This window comes from Orycteropus afer, unplaced genomic scaffold (assembly GCF_000298275.1).
Source record: "Orycteropus afer afer isolate SDZICR_OR568_19922 unplaced genomic scaffold, OryAfe1.0 scaffold00596, whole genome shotgun sequence".
In the NCBI taxonomy this organism is placed as follows: domain Eukaryota; kingdom Metazoa; phylum Chordata; class Mammalia; order Tubulidentata; family Orycteropodidae; genus Orycteropus; species Orycteropus afer.
The window spans coordinates 427,283-450,122 of record NW_006922183.1 but is presented as its reverse complement, the minus strand read 5'-3'; the positions used below and the strand labels follow the sequence as shown (position 1 = coordinate 450,122).

The 22,840-nt window shown below is 36.6% G+C and overlaps 1 protein-coding gene across 1 annotated transcript in view; it reads right to left on the bottom strand.

The window, feature by feature from the left end:
• Positions 1-21,295, bottom strand: part of RFX6 (regulatory factor X6) — a 66,395-nt gene extending 45,100 nt beyond the window's left edge. The window contains exons 1-6 of the mRNA XM_007956271.2: positions 21,076-21,295; positions 20,625-20,781; positions 17,516-17,639; positions 15,382-15,443; positions 3,661-3,738; positions 1,688-1,715 (exon numbers count right to left, since the gene is read on the bottom strand). Of these exons, the coding sequence (XP_007954462.1) occupies positions 1,688-1,715; positions 3,661-3,738; positions 15,382-15,443; positions 17,516-17,639; positions 20,625-20,781; positions 21,076-21,295 (669 nt within the window). The remainder of the gene's footprint in view (positions 1-1,687; positions 1,716-3,660; positions 3,739-15,381; positions 15,444-17,515; positions 17,640-20,624; positions 20,782-21,075) is intronic.
• Positions 21,296-22,840: the final 1,545 nt, after the last annotated feature.

Sequence of the window (22,840 nt, the reverse complement as noted above, 5' to 3'; positions counted from 1 at the left end):
GGGGGGGGGGTTGCAATGAGTCAGAATCGACTCAACAGCAGTGAGTTTATATAAAATTTAATATTAGACCAAGAGGCAGTTGTCCAAACAGACCAAGAGGATACCACATAGTGTAAAATCAGAAAAGGTAAGCATTACGATTGTATCATTTCACCATACTTATTCAGTCTGTATGCTGAGGTAATATTTTGAGAAACTGGACTACATGAAGAAGAATATGGCATCAGAATTGGAGGAAGACTCATTAACAACTTGCGATATGCAAAGGATATAGATTTCCCTGCTGAAAGTGAAGAGGAGTAGAAGCATTTTACTCATGAAGATCAAAGACTACAGCTTTCAGCCTGATACCTCAACAGAGAGAAAACAAACTCACAACTGAATCAGTAAGTAACATCATGATAAAAAAAAAAAAGAAAAGGTCAAGAATTTCATTTTACTTGGATCCACAACAAATGCCCATGGAAGCAGCAGTCAAGATATCAAATGACAGTGCATTGATCAGATTTGCTGCAAAAGACCTCTTTAAAGAGCTAAAAAAAAAAAAAGCAAAGATAACACATTCAGGATGAAGATGTGCCAGACTCAAGCCATGGTATTTTCAATCACTTCATTTGCATGCAGAAACTGGACAATGAATAAGGAAGACTGAGGAAGAATTGATGCATTTGAATTATGGTATTGGCAAAGAATACTGACTACTGCATGGACTCTCAGAAGAACAAACAGTCTTGAAGGAAGTACAGATAGAATGTTCCTTAGAAGCGAGAATGATCAGGTTTCATCTTACATTCTTTGGTCATGTTGTCAGAGAAACCAGTCCCTGTAGACGGACATCATGCTTGGTAAAGTAGAAGGTCAGCAAAAAATGGGGCTGACCCTCAATGAGATGGATTGACACAGTGGCTGCAACAGTAGGTTCAAACATAGCAATGACTGGGAGGATGGCACAGGACCGGGCAGTAGTATTTCACTATCCTACCTAAGGTTCCTACGGGTTGGAACTGACTCAACAGCACCTAACAACAACAGCAGCAAGTATTTAATATTAGGTAAGGATAAAGTATCCCTCCTCAACTAATCAGAAAGGAGCTCTGGTGGTATAATAGATAAGGCATTTGGCTGCTACACAGAAGCTACTCCATGGGAAGAAAATGAGGCTATCTATTTCCATAAATATTTATAGCCTTGGAAACCCAGTGGCGGTCGCTATGAGTCAGACTGACTCAATGGCAGTGGTGGACCAATCAGAAATTGTGCAGTAGGTCCATTTAAAGAAACATTATTTGCCACCAAAGCTAACTTGGCTGTATCTGAAGTTCTCACTCATTCAAGATACTTCTAGTAAACCAAAAAAAAAAAAGAAAAGAAAAGAAAAGAAACACTGCTTTAGAGCTGATTCCAACTCATAGCAACCCTACAGAACAGAGTAGAACTGCTCCATAGAGTTTCCAAGGCTATAAATCTTTATGAAAGCAGACTGCCACTTCTTTCTCCCAGGGAGTGGCTAGTGAGTTCAAAGAGCTGAATTAAAAGCAGTCAAGGGCTTTTAACCAGCACCACTAGAGCTCCTTCCTAGTAAATAACATTCATTTCTAAGTTTTTCAGAGAGGATGATTAAAAGTGATTGTTCAGCTTGTAAGACATATTTTAGCAAATGTAAAATAGACATGGAAATAATTCTTACCTCATTCTTCAGCTTGCTTCCAGAAAACCTTAAAAACCAGTACATTTTCCATTAGTTTAAAGAAAAAAAATATATATATAGTTAAAAAAGTAGTAACTGCATACCATGATTAGTGAAATAAGTCTGGATAAATACATTTGGTTTTTCAAAGGGAACCAAGCATCTTTCTCAAATTACTCAAAAATAAGTTCTTTAGCAAAAAGTAAAATGAGGGATATTTAAGGAAGTTAAGTAAGATTTGAGGCAAGCAAAGAATGCTTGGTATTAAACACCTGTATAAGATATTCCAAAAATAAATTTTGTTTAGATTAATAAATAATAGTAATGTTCGGAAACTTGTAAAAATAATATGATAATATGGTCATGATAGAGCCATATTCATAACATTTTTTTTAACTGTAACAGTTTTTTCATGGCATACTATTACATATTGAATTCTTAACCTTACTTTGAATACATCAGGATTTTATTTAAAATGGTAACATCAACACCTAGACTTTAGGTTGCTTTTTTTCCTCTGTAGGGTTCAGAAACATTCACATATAATACTCCATGTATTAGCACACCCTTCATACAAGGCAGCCTTCACTCTGCCCTTTCCTGATGAGCTCATGGATCATAACAGGGTGAAGTAGCCAAAGTCTCAGCTCAGGAAGCAGCAGACCTGGGCTCTAGAGGCACATTGACGGAAAATAGCACCTGTGGCAAGCACGGAAATTGTGCCCTGTCCAAATATTGGACACCCAGCTTTTCGATAACTTTACTGTAATATCAGTTCAAAAATCCGAGTCAAACTCATTAATCTTTTACTTAACACATTATGGCACTACCGGAAAATTACATCCACGATTTCCTAGCTTTCACTGATGAAAACTGGTCTGTGACGTGCTCAAGTCATTTTGATCAGTTTCTTCTCTTTCTACACTCAGCAGAGCAAGATTGCACAGTCTGCCTTCACCCATGGAGGCTCTCAGATATGAAAGCAGTAGCTTTAATTTGCTGACTGATCTCTCACAGCTGGTGATGGAAACTGTGATGGTTGATAGAAACTGTTCAGTGGCACCTTCCTTCAAGGGGTGCCCAGGACACATGCCCTACTTGCCATATCTTAGATACACCTCTGCTGGGCTTCACTGTTCATCTGAGCCTGTCCGGTTAATCCGGCATCTCAAATATCCAGTCTATGTTTATCCTTTGCAGTAGTGGGTTCTATGTTGCCTTGTAATATCTGAGCTCATCTTAGTATAGTTCAGATGACATTATCTTTCCCCACAAGAAAGGTGATTTTTTAAAAATTACTTCTTTTGAGAGCTAAAATCAGTTCTTGGTAAATCATACAATAAAACATTCTCAGATACAGATTTAGTTATTCAGATCTCTGATACTTAAATACATATACTTGTCAATAACTTCTTCCAAATATATGAAAGCAACTTACAGCAATGTGTTCTTTACACTCATTTGTGCTTTTCCTTTCATAGAGACCCAGGCAAGTCAGTAGTTTTGTCTTACTAAGGTAAACTGATAGTCAAAGCACATGTGATTAGAAATGGTTATCGTGAATTTTTAATCTTTGTATAGTTTTGGTCAAGTATACAGATATTTAAAACTGATTTTCTCTTAGAAAAAAAGACATTTACATTTTTCCTTTTACTTTATTGAATCTAGTCTGAATGGACTCCAACTTATGAGTAAATGCGAATTTAAAAGCAAGTCTGCCTCCCTGATTTCCCCTTTGCATATCTCTGGGACACCTAGTCCATCATAAATTTCTCATAGATAATTGCAAATCATCTAAACTGTCCATTAATCATGACCATAGAATTGCAAATGTTCATGCACAGCTGAAATTAAAATCTGACAATTAAAATAAAGTACTTCAATAGGCAAATTAATAAATAAATTTATTCACTAGATATCATTCATATTTAAAGAAATGCAGAGAACTTGTCTTGAAGATGGTGGAACTCTACCTTGTCAGGCCCTTTCCAGAATATACGGAGTGGTAATATGCACTGCTCTCTTTGATGCCAATCCCATAATAATGATACCTAGAGCAAGGACAGGAATCAGCTGTGTTAATGAGGGAGATAGAGATATTTGAAGTAGAAAAGAAACTAAAGTATATTTGAAGGAAACCACAAGTAAGAACTGTAATTTCTTCATTACCTTCCTTTCCTAATTTTTTCAAGAAGCATCTTAATGTGGTGCATCCCTTCTTTGACCATCACTAATCCTACTTAGGGTCATATTTCTGGCTCTAGGATCGAGAAAGATAAAAGTATTATCTAGCTGCAGTCCTCTCCTAGCCCCTCAAATCTGTTGATTCTGACCCATAGCGATCCTATAGGACAGAGTGGAACCGCCCTGGAGAGCTTCCTAGGCTATAAACTTTACAGGAGGAAATCGTCAGGTCTTTTCTCCCAAGGAGCCACTGGTAGATTCGAACTGCTGACCATATGGTTAGCAGCCAAGTGCTTAACCATTGTACAGCCAGGGCTTCAGCCTAAAACATTGGGCTCCACAAATGGGAGAAGAAAAAAAAAAAAAAAAAGCAAATATAAGTATTGGCTCTAAGTATGTCAAGTGTATGTATTTGTAAATTGCTTGGTTTAATTTGAATTTAGTTAACAGAATAAGAATATGTTATGGTGTCCTTTATGGTATATTCTGTCAGAAGAAGAAACAATATGACATTATGTGTGAGGAAGACTATGATGTCATGCACGGGAATAGGTATGAAGCACACGATCTTTTAAAAGATATTTTCCTTATGAGGTCTGAGAAGCCCAGTTTACTGTCATATGCACTTTAAACTTTTATAGAACAATGGGGGAAAAAATTATTTGTGTCATGAATCAACAGAAGTATGACACATGGAAAGTAGCAGAGTTAAAAATAATTTCTTATAAATTATTAGGACATGTGTTCTAATTCTACCCTAGCTCATGGTCTCCTGATCCAGATCACCTGCCAATAATGGAGCAGTGACCACATGAAATGGGTATCAGGCACTGAAATACATTTACTTCCAGTTTTAAAAACTACCTGATGATACATTTTCTTTTAGAGTAAAACCTCCTTTAGGACTCAATGAATACTGGCTAATATGGATTAGCTAAATTTTTTCTATATTTCTTATGGCTCTTAAGATTTATTATTAATTTTTATTATACAATTCATTTGTTCCTTATTTTTATAAAATGACTGTTGTTTTGCCTTCTCCTTTTAAATCATTAGGGTAGAATATTCATTAAAAATAGAAGTATTTAGTCTCCCTGCATTCAGAACCAAACTCATATCTATATTCATTAATATGTGTGTTTTATTCATAGGTCAAATGTAGATGACACTGTCAACCTAGAAACACACTGACACTCAAGAAACGTACCAGATCAGCTACATTAGGCTGTACAAATCAGAAATACTATATCCCCTTCCCATTAGCAATGTATCTCAATATAGATACGTCAATGTAGTTGAGAAGGTTTTATCCATTCAGTCTTACAAATCAAAGCCAACCTCTATGCAACCAGTGAAAGTGTATCCCTCTTTTTTTTTTCAAACATATATTCAGTGCTTACTCTGTACTAAGTGTTGAGGTTCAAAGAGAAGTAGGAGAGGGTCTCTGCCTTGGAGGAGTTGACAGTCTTGTGGGAGAGAAAAAATTGCAATACTAAATTAATATGTGCTATAATTGAAGCAGGTAATAATAGATAGAAATATTAATAGGTAGTTTACATTTATTGATCACCTATTATATGCCAAGAACCTTATTTTTATGTGATCTCAAATTTCTACAGCAGCCTACGAGTTAAGTGTTACTTCCATTTCAAAGCACAGGCTCAAAGAAGTTATGTGATTTGCCTAAGACCACTCCACTGGTAAATGATAGATGTAAGATGCAAACCCAGATCAACCTCTATGGAGCACTTTATTTCAACAGATTTTGTTGCCTCCAGTCTCAACTGCAAAAGGTATTCATATATATTTATATGTGTGTGTATTTTACATCTCAACTTTTTACAATTAGAAACCCTCAGTTGAAATATAGTTAAAATGTATGTACTCACAGAAGGCTGGCGGTTCAAACCCACCAGCCACTCCTCGGAAGGAAGGTTGGGCAATCCTACTTCCGTAGTGATACTGCCTCGGAAACCCAAGGAGGGGTCGCTATGAGTCGGGGCCGACTCGACGGCAAATAACAACAACAACAACATGCATATATACTCCCTTTTAGTTCAATGTCAATCACAGTAAGCCTTGACAATTGATACGAATCATTAATCATCATAATTGACTACTACATCCTTGCTCTGGATGTTTCATATTTGACATTCTATATCTATAAAGGGAGCTCTGGTAGCATAGTGCCTAAGGCACTTGACTGCTAACCAGAAGGCTGGCAGTTCAAACCCACCAGCCACTCCTTGGAAGGAAGGTTGGGCAATCTACTTCTGTAGTGATACTGCCTCGGCAACCCAAGGAGGGATCGCTATGAGTTGGGTCCAACTCGACGGCAAATAACAACAACAACAATGACAATATATAAAAGAATAGGAAACCATCCATATTGATGGTTATAAACAGAGAAAATATTGACATTGTCAAGGATTTCATTTTACTTGGATCCACAATCAACGTCTATGGAAGCAGCAGTCAAGGAATCAAATGATGTACTGCACTGGCCAGATGTGGTACATTAAAAGCAAAGGTGTCAGTTTGAAGAGTAAGGTGTGCCTGACTCAAACTATGGTATTTTCAATTGCCTCATTTGCATGAGAAAGCTGGACAATGAATAAGGAAAGCCATACAAGAATTTATGCATTTGAATTGTGATGCTGGTGAAAAATACTGAATACAGCAGGGACTGCCAGAAGAACAAACAAATCTGTATTGGAGGAAGTATAGCCAGAATGACCCTTAGAAGCAAGAATGGCCAGACTTTGTCTCAGGTACTTTGGATTGTTATCAGGAGGGACTAGTCCCTAGAGAAGGACATAACGCTTGGTATAGTAGAAGGTCAGTGAAAAAGAAGATGACCCTCAGCAAGAGGGACTGACACAGTGGCTGCAAGACTGGCCTCAAACATAGCAACAACTGATGGCACAGACTGGGCAATGAGCCTTATATGCAGTTTTCATATACTTAAATGTAGCAGCACAATTTTAAATGTGATAAAGGCTAAAGTATCTGTTACCTAACACGATACAAAAAAAATCTCATCCTACTAAAACTACTATTAGGATTACTCACTCTCCATAAATAACTTGTGCTTTCTCACCTTTTTTATCCTGTTGAACTCTCTATTGGAAAATGTCCTTGTTCTTTTGTGTCCTACTTTGTTGCCTACCCCTCAAAGCATAACTTTAATGACATTTTGCCTGATCTCTCTGGAAAAACTAATCTCTCTGTCCCTTAGCTCTTGTCTTGGTCATTTATCTTAGTAGCTTTATCCCTTGTATCACTGGAACGTACGCACCTAGCTTGTCTCTCCTGATAAACAGTAAGATTTAATGGAAGATTTTTTTTTCTTCATTATATTATCCCTTAAAATTACTGTAAAGAAAAATCCTCAAGCATTTATTGGAAGAGCCAGTGTGTTACTAGAAATTCAGAAACTGATAAAACATAAATCTTTTTAAAGCCAATTGTTTTCAGTAACTACCTCCTGGCCCTGTGCATTTCCAGGTTACAAATAAAAGTTCAGAGTGGAACAAAGTTTCACATACACATAAACAATGTGAATAAAAGGCATGAAGTCAGTGTTTTTAGGTAGATAGACTGTTGCTAGGAATACAAATGTAATTATTTGTTATAACCATTGTCCTAAGTTAGTATATTTCAGATCCAGTATCCTTTGAAACCAATGAATTCATCTTTCCCCTTTAATCTTTCTGTTAGTCTAACTACATGCATGCTATCATCTGAGTGATGAGTTAGTGTCTTTGGGAACAGAGGAGGGATAATAAATGAGCAGCTCTCTGTCTGCCTAACAGCTAAAGATAAACCTCATAAAACTGGGGAGAGTAATTTCATGCCATATATACATTTATTTTTTATCTCACAGTATTTCATTGCTAATATATTCCCTACAGCCTTTCTAGGAAATATTTTCCAAAAATAATATGGCATCATAAGAATATATACTGGTGCATGTTGAATAAAAATTGCAGTTTGCCTTACTATGGGGTGACCAGTGGTCTCAATTATATGGCATTACCTAATGCTTACACTGCAGGTTAACCTGAACAAAGATTCTCAAACACTTCACAGTTTTCTCTTCCTATTTCATTATTCACCTATCTTTGTTAAATGAGATGTATGATAAATACTCAAAAATCCTGGATGTGAGTAACTAATTTCTCTAAGAAAATATTTCCCTCATGAAAGTAGCCTTTGTGATTATCTAACAAAATTGTGTTCATTCACCAGCATCAACTGTCCTTAGTCTATGCCAAGTGACAGATATCATTTACAATTTTGGAATAAAGAAGAATAATTAAGGTGTGTCAACATTTTAAAGTGACCATGTTATAAAATGTGAGATTTTTAATAGGACAAATTAAATTATTGCTGCTCTTTTTTACAACTAAAATATTTACATTGTGTCTAATACTTTTCTTCATTTGCTGATCAATTTATATCTATACCTATATTTCTTCTTTTCCATCTCAGCCATTATACAGAATTCCTGAAACATATGTTCCACTGAGCTACTAGCCCTGATTTAGTTTACTCTACACAAATGATAACTGATAAGGAAATGATGGGATTAGGCTGTTCAGGGACTTGCAATAACTTGCTATGATAAGAGCAGCTGCCATATCAGTTTTATTAACCCACTAAATCACCACTAATAAATAAGATAATAGCTTTTGTCCATCATGGCTAAAAACCAAGATTTAACTGATCAAAGTCTACAAGAAATTAAAATGTAACTTCAAACCAAACAGTCTGCCATGTTCATAAAATCTATTAGGTGGGCTCAACTATGTTCTCCCTTAGATGGGATATGGACTCTTTTTATCTCACGTATCCTTAGGGTCTCATTGGCACCTGGACACTCAGTAAAATGTTTGTTAAATGAATAATAGTGAATGTTTTTTGATAGCAGATACCCTCCCTTGCAGTTCTTTGCATCTTAGATTCTCTTTAGCACCATATTTATACATAAACATGAATATGAATGAACTGATTACTGTTGATACACACCTAACTCTCATTTATTGACCATCTCACATTTCACATTTATAATTTTACAATAGTAATAAATCTGCTACCTGACTGTTTTTTGCATTAGCAGCATATAACTGGCAGAAACAAAAACTGGGGTATGAGAGAATAATGCTGGCTGTGACAGTTGAGCTCATGTGTCCACTTGGCTGGCCCATGATTCTCGGTGGTTTGGCAGTTATGTAATGATGTAGTCATCCTCCATTTTGGGATCTGGTATGGTCGTCCTCTGTTTCTGTGTAACTCTGATTTTTGCTTAATAACCTGATTCTTTGAAACCTAACCATGTAATAAGTGAGGTGTGGGTGTAATACTATCCATAAGCATAAAATACGCAAGATTTACTTTTCATAGATAAACTATTTTACCTGATAAATTTTGTTTCATTTTAATTTATTCAAAACCTAAGTATAAAAATAAATATTATGTGGAAAAAATTAAAGTGTATAAATTTGGTATTGGTGCTAAATTAAAAGGAGAAGAAAAAAGAAACATAAAAGGAAAGTTAGTTTTTAGCTTGCTGCTGAGAATATGTGGAGTCTATAATTGAGATTCTTGGTTTTCCTGCTGGAAAGAAGGTAAGAGTGAAAGAACGGATGGGGTACTGAACTGTTGACTCCACCTGCAAATCGAAAATCCCCGAAGTGCACTTAGGTTAAGCTTTCCAGAGGGAGGCATTGTGGAGCAACATGCTCAGCTTTAGAGACTTTTATCCATAACCATCAGCAGCAATGGCTTCCAATGTGAAATACTGAACTTACTACTGAAAGAAATTATTCTATTTGTAATTGTCTCTGTTTCTGACAGGGGATAATATCTGGTCCTAGGTAAGCGACTCTGTCTATGTAGATTTGAGGGCTTTTAATATGTGTTTGTTTTGACTGTTTTCTCTCTTCATTTTTTGGCTCATTTTATTCAAACTTTTTCTGCTTTCTACTTTTTAATGAGAAAAATAAGTGGCACCTGAACATGGTGAACACTGTGAGGGCTGATCATTATCATACCCAGATTGATCACAGCATAGAGATACAGCACTTGATAACAGACACAGAATGCATTTATAGCCTTTAGACTAACCATTTCTTTACGAGCTCTGGTGGTGCAGTGGTCAAGGTGTTTGACGACTAACCAAAAGTTTGCTGGTTCAAACCTACCAGCTGCTCCTCAAAAGAAAGATGGGGTGGTCTGCTTCCATAAAGATTTACAGCCTTGGAAACCCAATGAGGGTACACTATGAATCAGAATCAACTCAATGAATGTCAGTGAGGGTTTATTTTTTCCCCCCCTTTTCCTTTAAGGAGTTTTGGTGGCACAGTGGTTAAAGCACTTGGCTGCCAACCAAAAGGGCAGCAGGTTGAACCCAACAGCTGCTCTGTAGGAGAAAGATGTAGCAGTCTACTTCTGTAAAGATTTACAGACTTGGAAACCCTATGGAGCTGTTCTACTCTGTCCTATTGGGTCACTATAAGTCAGAATCAACTCAACAGCAATGGTTTTCTGTTTTAGTAATAATCATCTCTTTGTCCCATAGGTCAATGATTCCCAAACTTTTGAATTTCATACACGGACAAGTAAAATTTGGAGAATGCTATTCTTCCATGGGGAGCTCTGGTGGCATAGTGCCTAAGGCATTTGACTGCTAACCAGAAGGCTGGTGGTTCAAACCCCCCAGCCACTCCTCAGAAGGAAGATTAGGCAATCTACTTCCATAGAGATACTGCCTCAGAAACCCAAGAAGGGGTCTTTGTGAGTCATAATGGACTCAATGACATTGAGTTTGGTGGGTTTTTTTTTTTTTTCATTCTTCCATGAGCCCCAAAGGCATCTAAGGACAGTTTTGGAAACAGTGGTACAATTTTATGCCCAAAATACAGAAGAACTTTTTGAATCAATCATGATCTAAAGTAAATTCATCTGAGAGGCCTACCTGAAATGATTGAATATACATTAGCTATTCTATGAGAATTTTGCAAAAATTGAGAACTTAATCTTTAAATAAACATCATCAGAACATTTATATAATATTATTTTAATAGATCATCCAGTGAAGTTAAAATATATTGTAAATATAAGTAAAATTCACTTATAGTTTTGAAATAATTCAATTAATATTTAGCAATAGGATGCCTAAGGCACTTGACTGCTAACCAGAAGTCTGGTGGTTCAAACCCATCAGTCACTCCTCGGAAGGAAGGTTGGACAATCTGCTTCCACAGTGATACCACCTCAGATACCCAAAGAGGAGCCACTACGAGTCAGGTCCAACTCAATGGCACATAACAACAATTAGATACTATACTAAGCACTCCAATGGCAATAACATAAGTTTTGCAAAATGACTAGTAAAATTGGAAGAAATTGTGAATTCCTGATTGTTCAACTTATGCTTGAGTCTTCATTTATTACTTCTGTTTCATTTAATTGTTCATATTTCTATATACATAAAAATATTTTTCATAAAGTATAGATTTTTGAAAATATTAAATAGCCACTAGAAATGATGGTTACAAAGATTATACAACAACTTGTTGTTGTTGTTGTTGTTGTTATGTGCCATCGAGTCAGCCCTGAGGCAGTATCACTACGGAAGTAGGATTGCCCAACCTTCCTTCCGAGGAGTGGCTGGTGGGTTTGAACCGCCAGCCGTCTGGTTAGCAGGCAAGTGTCTTAGCCACTATGCTACCAGAGCTCCCATACAACAACTTAGGGATATGCATATAACATAAATTAAAAAGGCAGAAAGCAAAATTGTGTTTATGCTGCAAATTTACTTTTATGTAAAACATAAATATCTTTAAATAAATATGAAATAATTTAAAGTATCTTATGATTGAGGGTTGAGAAATATTAGCTTTTTGAAGAAAAGTCTGATACATTAATCCATTTTAAAAACTGCTGAATCCTTTTTTAAAATTTAATAAAACTTGTATCTCAAAACAAAATTCAATTCAATTAAACAATTATTTTGTTGATACAAGTAGTATCAGAAAGAATTATACTTTATTAGTGATGAACCACAAGCTTTAGAGTCAGATAAATCTCAATTTAAATGCAACATTCTTATTTTGTAGTACCTATGTGGTTTTGGGCACAGCAATAACCTTTGAACTGTAGTTTCCTCACTTGTAAAATAAAGTAACTCCTATCTCATGTGGTTATTGGAAAGAAGTGGAGATAATCAGTGTGTGTGTGTGTGTGTGTTGCTCAAGAAATTTTAATTACATTATGGATTTCTTGATGTGTTAAGTGATTAATTTCTTATTATTAAGGCAGTGAAGTTGAAAGCTTATTCATCTCTCCATTCATTCTTACATTTTATCTCACTTAATTCTCACAATACTCCTATGAGATAGATATTGTATATCCACTTGTCTGATGAGAAGCTGAGTAATTCTTCCAAGGCCTTAGGACTATATAAGGAAGTATGAGATTTAAGCTTAGATCTGCCCAACTTTAAACTTCATGCTCTTAACCACTAGGGTGTTGCTTTTGATATACTATATTTCATGATAAAAGCAGGAAATCTACCTTGCTGAGAATATTTGTGTATATCAAAACATTATCCATTATAAGAAACACAAATTCTACTTCTTGCTGTATCTTTCAACATATTACCTTACATATGGAAAATGTCTTATCCTCCATAATATCAAAATACCAAAAGTGTAACAGTCAAGTAATGAAATTAAAAAGAACATAAAATAACATTAAAGTAGAAAAAATTCAAAGAGTTGTTAATGCTTTGCTCTTGGGCTCTTACATATCGAACAAATTGCCTAGAGTCACCACATGTTGTTATATAAACCCAAACACTATATCCTCAGTGTGTCACAATGGACAGAGTTAATGATTCATCTGTAATCCTAAAGGCTCCTTCAAGGATTAAATGACTTTCCCCACAGTCTGCCCATCACCCTCTTGTTGATACTGTGAAGAGGATTTACCTCCATTGCTTTGCCTATTTTTCCATTATCTGTTTACTTCAAACCCTATCTGTTCTCTCCTCCACCCACACAATTCAGCAGGAATCAAAGGCAGTCGAAATCGTCACTTGAGTCAATTTTGAAACAAAAGTGATTTGGTTAGACAGCAAAGACCAATTTTGTTTTTGTCAATCTTGCATTTTATTTCTTCTTCTACAGCCACAATTCTGTTAGTATTAATCAACAAAATAAATACTGATTGATAATCTCATATGTGTTCAACAAGAGAAAGGATATGAAAATGAATGAGACAAATTCTCTATCCTCAAAATGCTTACTATCTATAGGGGGTAAGAGATAAGTTAATTTCACATTAAGATAGGTACCAACAAACTGCTATGGGAGTACAAAGAAAGGAAGGGCCTACAATAAATCAGGAGACTAGGAAAAAACTTGAAGGAAGAGTAAGTTCATGAGACATTAAATGGGTAAGATTTCAGCATTATATAGGAGGAAGACAACAAGAGCAAAAGAATGATTGTTGGGGATGAAAAAAGGGTATTGGGGTAGTAATGTGGGGAGCACATATGCTACATGCTGATAAGTGAGAAAGAGTAAGTGATAAGATAGGAAACAGAGGGGACTAAATCATTGTGGACCTTGAAGGTCAAGGTGAGAAAAGTTTGTCTTTAATTACTAGAAATTATGAGCCAGTGAAAGTTATTAAGCAGGAGAGAGATATGATTGAATCTGAACTTTAGAAGATCAACTTGGAAAACTTCTGCAGAGTGGAATGATAAGAAAGTCAAGGCCAGATTATGAACACATGAATGAGGGGAGATACATTCAAGAAAATTCCAAAAGCAGCACCTATGTTTTGGCAAGTTACTAGAGCTCTGCTACCCAAGAGGGCAACCACTAGCCACTTGAAATGTGGTTAACCTGAATTGAGATGTGCTGTAAGCTTTTCACACTAGATTTTTAAAATTTAATATGAAAAAAGAATGTAAATTATATCATTACTAATTTTTATATTGATTACATGGTAAAACAATATTTTAGATACACTGGGCTAAATAAAACATAATATTTAAATTAATTTCATCTATTTCTTTTTACTCCTTTAATAGGACTACTAAGGAGCCCTGGTGGTACAGTGGTTAAGCGTGGCTGCTAACTGAAAGGTCAGCAGTTTGAAACTAACAGCTGCTCCATGGGGGAAAGATGGGACAGTCAGCTTCCATAAAGACTACAGCCTTGGAAAGCCCACAGGGCAGTTGTACTAGTCAGGATAGACTCTAGGACAGTTGTAAATTCTGATTTAAACATGTGGCCACATTGCATTTCTAATGCACAGTGCTGGAATAGATATCAGGGCAGAAGGAGATAGTAGTTCAACCAGAGAAGGAACTTCAGAAGAGGGAAGAGAACCTGGACAGTGCCGGGACAGAGGAGCCATACGGGACATTTTATTCATTTAATTATTTTAAGTGGGTATTAACAGCAAGTTCAAATGCTAGACAGATGCCAAGGAAGATGAACAGTAAACATGAGCCACTGTGGTTTTCACCCAGGTAAAGAAATGAACCAGGAGAGACGGACCTATATGGTCAATGGTGGGAGTGAGCAAATATTACTTTTTCAAGAAACAGCAATAAGAAAAAAAAATAATACAGCTATTGTTAAGATATAATGGGTTGAGTTTTTATTCGTTTTTTTGTTCATTCTTTGGGTTTTTGTTTTGTTTTCCAGCATTAAAAAAAAAAAGTATGCTTATAGGCAGAGGAATAAAAGAAATTGGAGAGGCAGTGGTCAGGGAAATAACTGATGAATAAGAACTCATTACTGAGCATTCTACAGAGAGTCCCACAAAAGAAAAAGATACTAAGAGACAGAATATATGACAGCTTATATTGTGTTTATATTTACATTGATATGACCAAAGAGAAAAGGTCATTTTCTTGAAGGGAAAAGGTGATGTTAAATTATTATCTAGGACAGAAAGCTGGGGAAAAACATGAACCATGCCGAAGATCTCTCTTTCACCCCATAGCTCTTCAACTCCACAACTTTGCAAGTGTTGTGGGTTCTATTCTGTCTCTTAATTGTTGTTAAGTGCCCTCGAGTCAGACCCAACTCATAGAGACCCCTCCTTGGGTTTCCAAGGAGGTATCACTACGGAAGTAGATTGCCCAACCTTCCTTCTGAGAAGTGGCTGGTGGGTTTGAACCACCAGATACATTTCCCTTTCACAACAATGGGGTCTTCAGTAGTGGCTTTAAGATTACAAACATGATTACTTTAGGATAAGGTATTTTGATTTTTCTGTATAAATTTTGCTTTCCAAACACTACTCTAAAATCCACTTATTTTTCTTTTCAGTTCTTGTAATTGGTCAAAGCCTGGTTCATCAAGAAGATTATACCTGTTTTTATTCATCTGATCATTTACTGATAAAGACAACACTTATTTTACATTGTTGTCAATCTTCATGTATAAGGACAGATTTGCTTTATATTCATTGATATGTCTTACTTTGAATGGCCTCTTGTTCCAAGTCGTCGTGTAGTTAGGAGGGGAAATTTCTGGCGAATTGTCTAAAAAGAAAGTCAATTACTTTAGTTTTGGGGAAGAATGTCATTTTATTACAATCCACTCATAATCAATACTTTAAGAAAGCATAAGTTGAACTGTGGGCAAACATTTGTTGTTGTTACCTGCTGTCCAAGTCAGACCCAACACATAGCAACCCCTCCTTGGGTATCCAAGGCAGTATCACTACGGAAATAGATTGCCCAACCTTCCTTCAGAGGAATAGCTGGTAGGTTTGAACCACCAGCCTTCTGGTTAGCAGTCAAGTGCCTTAGGAACTGCATTACCAGTGCTCTTGGGCAAGCTAAATGTGTATATGACATTAATTTTTCCAGTCTAAATGGGCAAACATTTAGACTGGAAAAATTAATATCATGTACATATTTATAACCAATACATCAGCAGAGGCAAGAAAATCCTTTGACTGAAGTATTTTATTGTCCTCAGTTTCCAAGACTGATTGTAACAATACATGCATTGCTTGTTTTTACTACCAAAATAGTTATTACATTATGTGCACACTTGGTGAGAAGATTTGAGCTTCTTTCTAATAATTTCATGCAGAGATTCACCCAAAATCTTTCTCCAGCCCTTCCTCCACAACAGTAATACAAAAATTTTCTTTGATATATTCCTTTCTCTAAATTTACTAAAATTAGGATCTGATTAAAGAACACACACCTTTTCTACATAACATAGCAGTTTGAAGTCTGGGTCTTGGGATATCTGTGCCTGAACTTTCATGCTTCATGGAAAACAATGTATGTGTTAATTTCGTGGGGACTGTTTTTATAGTGTAATAGTTTTTATTAGAGTCTCAAGGTATCTTATGACCTAACCACCCTCAAACAATTAAGAATTACTGACCTAAAGTGTTCTTAAAAAATGGTGATGCTAACATGGTCATTAGAAAGACAATCTCCTTAATTTCAACCTCCTTATTTTATAGAGTAAGTGAACTAAGTTTCAAAGTGATTAAGTGACTCTCAAAATGTCTTACAACATACTAGTAACAGTCTAGGCTAAAACCTAGATCACTTGCCTGCCATGAACCATATCACACTGTCTTCTATAGACAGATGGATTTTCTTAATTAATTAATTAAAAAAAAAAAAAAAGTGAAATCTGGACCATAGCCTTCACTATTTTCTGGACAATGAGTCCCTCTACAGGTTAGAATTTGGATTTCAGTTTATATGAGATGCATTCTAGGATGTCCCAGGTTCTCAGACAACAGAGTACAACCAAGAATCTCACAAGAATAAGACTTCTTAAAAAAATTGATATTGTTTTCTGATTCTCAAAGGAGATCAATACATACATGTACAGTACCATCGATTCTATAGATTCACATCCTAAACATACAGGTTGGGTATTAAAGAGTGTTTTTAAATAAGATAAATTTAATCAATCTCAACATAAAATCTCGGGAGTTTGAGGTATAAAGATACTCAGAATAGAATGGAGAATTAAGAGAATTCTTTAGTTAACAGATCAAAAATCTCTTGAAAATCTCATATATTTAGACTCACTAAATAATCACCAATTGCATTAACAAGCTATATGTTGCCTCCATTTAATTCACTTCCTAAAACAAAGTTAGGAGCTCTGGTAGCATAGTGCCTAAGGCACTTAACTGCTAACCAGAAGGCTGGCAGTTCAAACCCACCAGCCACTCTTCGGAAGGAAGGTTGGGTAATCTACTTCTGTAGTGATACCTCCTTGGAAACCCAAGGAGGGGTTGCTATGAGTTGGTCGACTCCACAGTACGTAACAACAAACAACAACACAAAGTTATACTATGCTCTTTAATGCATCCCTCTTTGAAGGGAAATGCCACTATTCAAATGAAGTTTGCTTTAAGATCATGTTAAATCTTCTTATAGCCTGGGTCTTAATATTCAAAATCAAGTTATAAACATAAAGCAGTTCCAAGCACAGTTCTTAAGAGATTTCACTTTCTCTTATGAAACAAACATTTCTTTAAGAGAAAGTGTGCATAGATGGATTTATTTCTATATTATCTGCCTCATGTGACTTTGGTTGTAAGGTAGCATAACTAGTATGTGTCGTTTACCTTTCCAAAGGTGGCTGCACAGGCTGGCTCTAACTTCTCTTTCCTGCAGAAATCTAAATAATGTGCATAAAGGATGCACCGTGGTAAGCAAACTCCTTCACATACAATATAATTCTCTTCAAGCCTGTGAAAAAAGGCAAATAATATTAAGTCTAATCTTTTCTTTATTTCTCCTTCCCTTTCTCCTTTCATAGTGATTTAATGTCAATTTTGAACACAGACACTATACAAATGACTTCATGAATAAACTTCCTTTATTCTGGGTATTACTACAAATCAGATCACAAGGATTAATGTTAGCAGAGCAAGAATCCATAATGACCTTCTACTAAAGCAAAAAGCAAAACCAAACCAGTTGCCAGTGAGTTGATTCCAACTCATGGCAACCCCATGCTTTGCATGTATGACTTCATTCCACAGAGTTTTCAAGACTGTGACCTTTCAGAAGCCGATTGCCAGGCCTTTCTTTTGAGATACTCCTGGATATCTCTGGGTGAGTTCAGCATACCTACCTTTAACTTAGTAGTGAATGCTAACTGTTTACACCACCCAGGACCATCTGAATTTCTATAGTGCAGTTAAAATATCACGGCTAGGCTAGGTCTCACTTCTGTGTCAATCCTCACTCTTCATCACAGTTTGCTCTGTGATACAGAACTATGAATGATGAAAGTGAAGATGACAGTGTTTTAAAAGAACTCAACATCCTCAATACAAAAGAGCTGCCAGGCTTCAGGTTATCAAATGCCTACAATCTCTTACTTTCATTCACAAACAAGAACTGAGCCCAAAGTACTTAAGGAAGGTGATGATGTACTCATTTTCAAAATACATAGGGTAAGTTCACTTTATTTAAGACTGAAATAATACTGGTCTATTTCTATCCCTTCACATTTTTATTGTGATCAATACTATAATTACCTAAAACATCCTGTGCCTTTGAAACATACATGTAATTCTTCATAGATAATGCCAAACAGGACATATATAATGTCAGCTCTATGTTATGAATATTATTATAGACATTTGGAAAACTCAAAGATAATTCCATTTAATCTAAATATCTGCAACTGAAATTAAATATAATTTATATAAAGAAAATAAATATATATTGAAGTATTACAAGTACTTGAATAGCAATCAATCTAGAAATCAGAATTTCTAGATTCTATCCTGAGTTTTTCTAACAATCCAGTATTTGATTTTGGTTAAAACTTATAGTTTATGTATTGTAAAATTACGATAATTAAATCAATAGAAACAAAGCAATGCAGAGTACACATTCAGATTAAAATTCACAAGAATTCTGATTTAACATACTTCCAATATACATGATATAAAAGCTAAAATAAACATGCTCTCTGAGCAGTTAAAGCATTAGAAATCCAGTTTTCTTTAGGAAACAAAAACAAAGTCAGTAAGATCTAGTCTTTCAAAACATAAAATCGGTTTGGATGCATAAAACCTAACAGGTAGTTGACAGTGAAAATTAGGGTTACTCAGTGAGATTTTGCATTCTGATTTTCAGTTCTAACTTATAACATCTCAAAGATAAACTATTACCTTAAAAGATGCAAATGAATTCTTAAAAGACCAATAACTGATTTTACGTGTTCTTTAATTTTAACACATATTTTTTAAGAAAGAATGCAGAAAATTCAAACAAAATGATAGAATTTTATAGTTCCAAAACATATAAAAACACTAAAAAAAACATTGTTTCTTTAAAAAAATCAGTTATTTAAAAATAATATTTTAATGTCATGCACCTATCACCTACTTTTCACTCTGCTATTTTGATATTGTAGTAGGCATTGTGTTCGGCTTCCAAATACCGAGTAATCTGAGACATAGGTATGACTTTAATTTTGGATATAGCAATTTTTCTTTAATCTTAAGGATGCATAATTATAAAATTAAAACTTAAGGTTGTCTTCACTAAGCTTGAATTGAAAAAGTGGGAGTGATCATTTGAAACACCTCCATTACATATCTGAAATCAAAACACTTTTTTCCCATTATAGTATGAAGAGTTGTGTCCTAAATATCCCAGATAGTTCAATTTATTTACTGTTCTCATGTATTCTTAACCAGTAAGCATGTTATCAACTTCAACAGTTAAACAATAAGTTTAGAGGATTATATTTTGTATGTAATATGGTTTATATTCCAAATATTTGAAAGGATTGAAGTATAAAATTTTTAAAATTTAGATTATATAAATTGTAATTCAATACTTAAAATAAAAATTAAATTTACTAGTTTTTCAATTGTATTTTCTAAGATTTAGATCATATTTTACATATAAGTAGATTATAACTAAGCAATAAATAAATGACCCTTTGTATTGATTTGTTTATTATTTGGAATTTAAGAGGAAATTTATATTCCTGTTTCACACATTGTGGGGAAGGTTAATATTATGTTTTTAAATCCTTATTACTTTTACATCAATATTTTAAAATAGTCTCCATATAGAGAGAGCCTATAAATATATTCTTGGTCTGCAAGAATTTGCCACAAAATCTGATTTGTGATATTTTAGTAAATCATATATGACATGTACTGGAAAAGAGTCGAACATTTATTTAGGTAACAGTGATATGTTGCCTGTTTTTTATACCTGCTATTTCAATGCACTTCATTTATAGCTGCACACTGTGTTTAATTTGCCTCTTTAAAGGCAATGTTAAAGCTAAGATCAACTCTCCTTTGAAGTCGTTTTTAAAAAAATATTTCATAACCACAGAAGCTGCCAAATACCAATTATAACCAAAGAAAGCTATTACATGTTAAGCAAAAAAAGTTATTATTTTAAAAAAAAAAAATCCTTATTTTTGTATCTGAAGAAATTGTGGTTTTAGCCAATAATGAACAAAATAAGGTGGGTTTTAGTTGTACTAAATACCATTTTGATTAATTATCAGAATCTGTCTCTATACCAAATATTTAGTGGGGGAAAAAATTGGATGATTTCTAATTGGTCTTTTAAGCTTCCAAAAAGTTTGAGGCAGAAAACAAACTTCGAAAAGAAACTGAGAAGACATCGGTTTTTAAACCTCAACAGCTGCTTAAATGTATTCCTGTAAGTTTCTGCGGGGAGACTTACCACTGCAGCGTGAGCTGGGTCTGCTTCTTTTTATCCTTCATAATCTGCGTGATGGTTTTCTTCTGAGAGAGGTGCTGATCGGCTGCTTTGGCTTTGCTATCATGACTCTCCGCATCTTCTTCTTCTTCAGAGAAGTTACCATTGCTTAAATGCATTTCTGATTGTAAATTGAAAGGATAACGAAGAAAAGCGGAATATGAAACCAATTCAGTAACCTCTAAATAAACCTTTGCGTCAAACAGGGTGGCCAAGGTATGTGGGAGCAGTTATGCAAAATCCCCTAGAGTTCACAACCTCCAACTGACAAACATTTTCCCCGGGAAACAAAAAGATGTGGAGAGACATTCTACATTTAAGTGCATTTTGTGGGGTGTTTGTTTTTCTTATTGGATGCCCTTCCTAGGGAACACTGCTGTCCGGATCACATCGCTGGAGGGAGCAGAGCACTCACCTGATTTAACTCCCACCGGCAGCTCCGAGTCTTCCCCTTGCTCGCTGCTGCTTCGCTGGCCTCCCAGCTGCGCCTCAGCCGCCAGGTACACCCTTTCCTCCGGGTAGGAGAGCAAGCCCTTGCCCAGAAGCTGCACACAACACTCCGGGATCTCAGGCGAAACTTGGGGCGAGGGTTGCGTCCGTAGGAAGGCTTCTTCCAGCTCCGGGACCTTAGCCATCCTTGTGGCCGCGGGAGAACGCCGCACCCGCCGCTAGGCCGGCTGGCCGGCAGCCCGGATCCCCAAGCCCCGGGTGGGGCGGGGCGGGGCGGGGCTGGGAACCTGTTGCCGCTAGGGCGGGGGAGGAGGCCTGCGGCTCCCGAGCCCAGGGCGCCACAGAGTTGGAACGCCGAGCGCTCCGCGGTCAGAGTGGGGCGAGATGGGACCGAAGGCCTCACTCCACCTGTCTACCCGTCCTGGCAGATGCTCAACTTAGAACTCACTTCCTCACCTGAGCCCCAGTCACGCCCTGAGCCAAGGAGTCCCATTTCCCACACCCCTTTCCTTTCCTTCCTACTTCCCCTTTCTTGCGCTAGGCCCGAAGACTTTTTCACATTCAAGGATCCAGTTGCTTAGAAAACTCCAACCCCCTTTACGTGGGAAGGGAGCTGCAATTGTCCTCATCTCCACTCTCGAGAGAAATAACGCCCCCGACAGCCTTGAACTGTGCGCGCGCGAGGGACAGCGGGAACAGGGTGCCCAGACTAGCGCTCAGTTTTGCGCAGCATGATGTGGTTTATTTTATTTCGAAATAATCCCAGGGTCTGGTGAGGCTCCTTCCAGATGCTTCAGGACGGAACCTCATTGCATGACACACTTGTCCAGACTGCCCTGCTGGTGGGCACAGACCGCAGTTCCCAACACAAAGGAGCTTGGGCTCCTGAACCTTGAGGCCCTCAGGCGTCTGGCCCTGGACTTGGTGGAAAAGATGCATTGGTTGGCCCCCGTTTACGATATTCTCTGATTTAAACATGTAGTGAAACGATCATTTCTGGCAAATGAAAAACGAAATTGCAGAAAATTTCTAACCCATATGGCAAGAATCCTGTGCTATGGAAGATGATAGCTTGTGCTCTCTTTAAGGAGGACCAGTGGTTAGAGAATTGAGGTTGGTGTGGCCTGACTGCCACAAAACCTCTTCCATCCTTTGTTCTTTTGTCAAATATGCCCTGTGCTTAGTATATACTCATTGGCTTTCCAGGAAAAGTAAGAATCCTGATTTGGTTCACAATGCCTCACTACAACCAAATTGTCATTTTCTCTGGGGAGAAACCACCCTTGAACTTGAATTTAATATGAAATTAGATCACACTGAAACTTAATCTAGGAAAACCAAACGGGATGCAAGGTGGTGGGTAACCAACAGTGAGTTACTGGGAGGAGCAGTACAGTCTAAGGGCACAGCCTTGCCTAAGCAGCCAAAATACAGATGTATCTGAATTTCCCCATTTTTTAGCACCACTCACTGGAAAGGCATCATTTCTCTGTCATCAGTTTTCTTCTTACCTGGTGTGATAGTTAAGTTGTGTGTCAATTTGGCTGGGCCTGGTTTTGAATGGCTGGGCAGCTGGATGTAGTTATCCCCCATGATGAGACCAGAAATCAATTCCCTGGTGGAGTCTACTGGAGTGGCTGAGTAGCTGCCTTAAGAATGTGGTCTGTTTCCAGTATACAAGAAGACAGCTTTGAGAAAAATCTCTGGAGCTTTTGGCGCATCTAGATCCT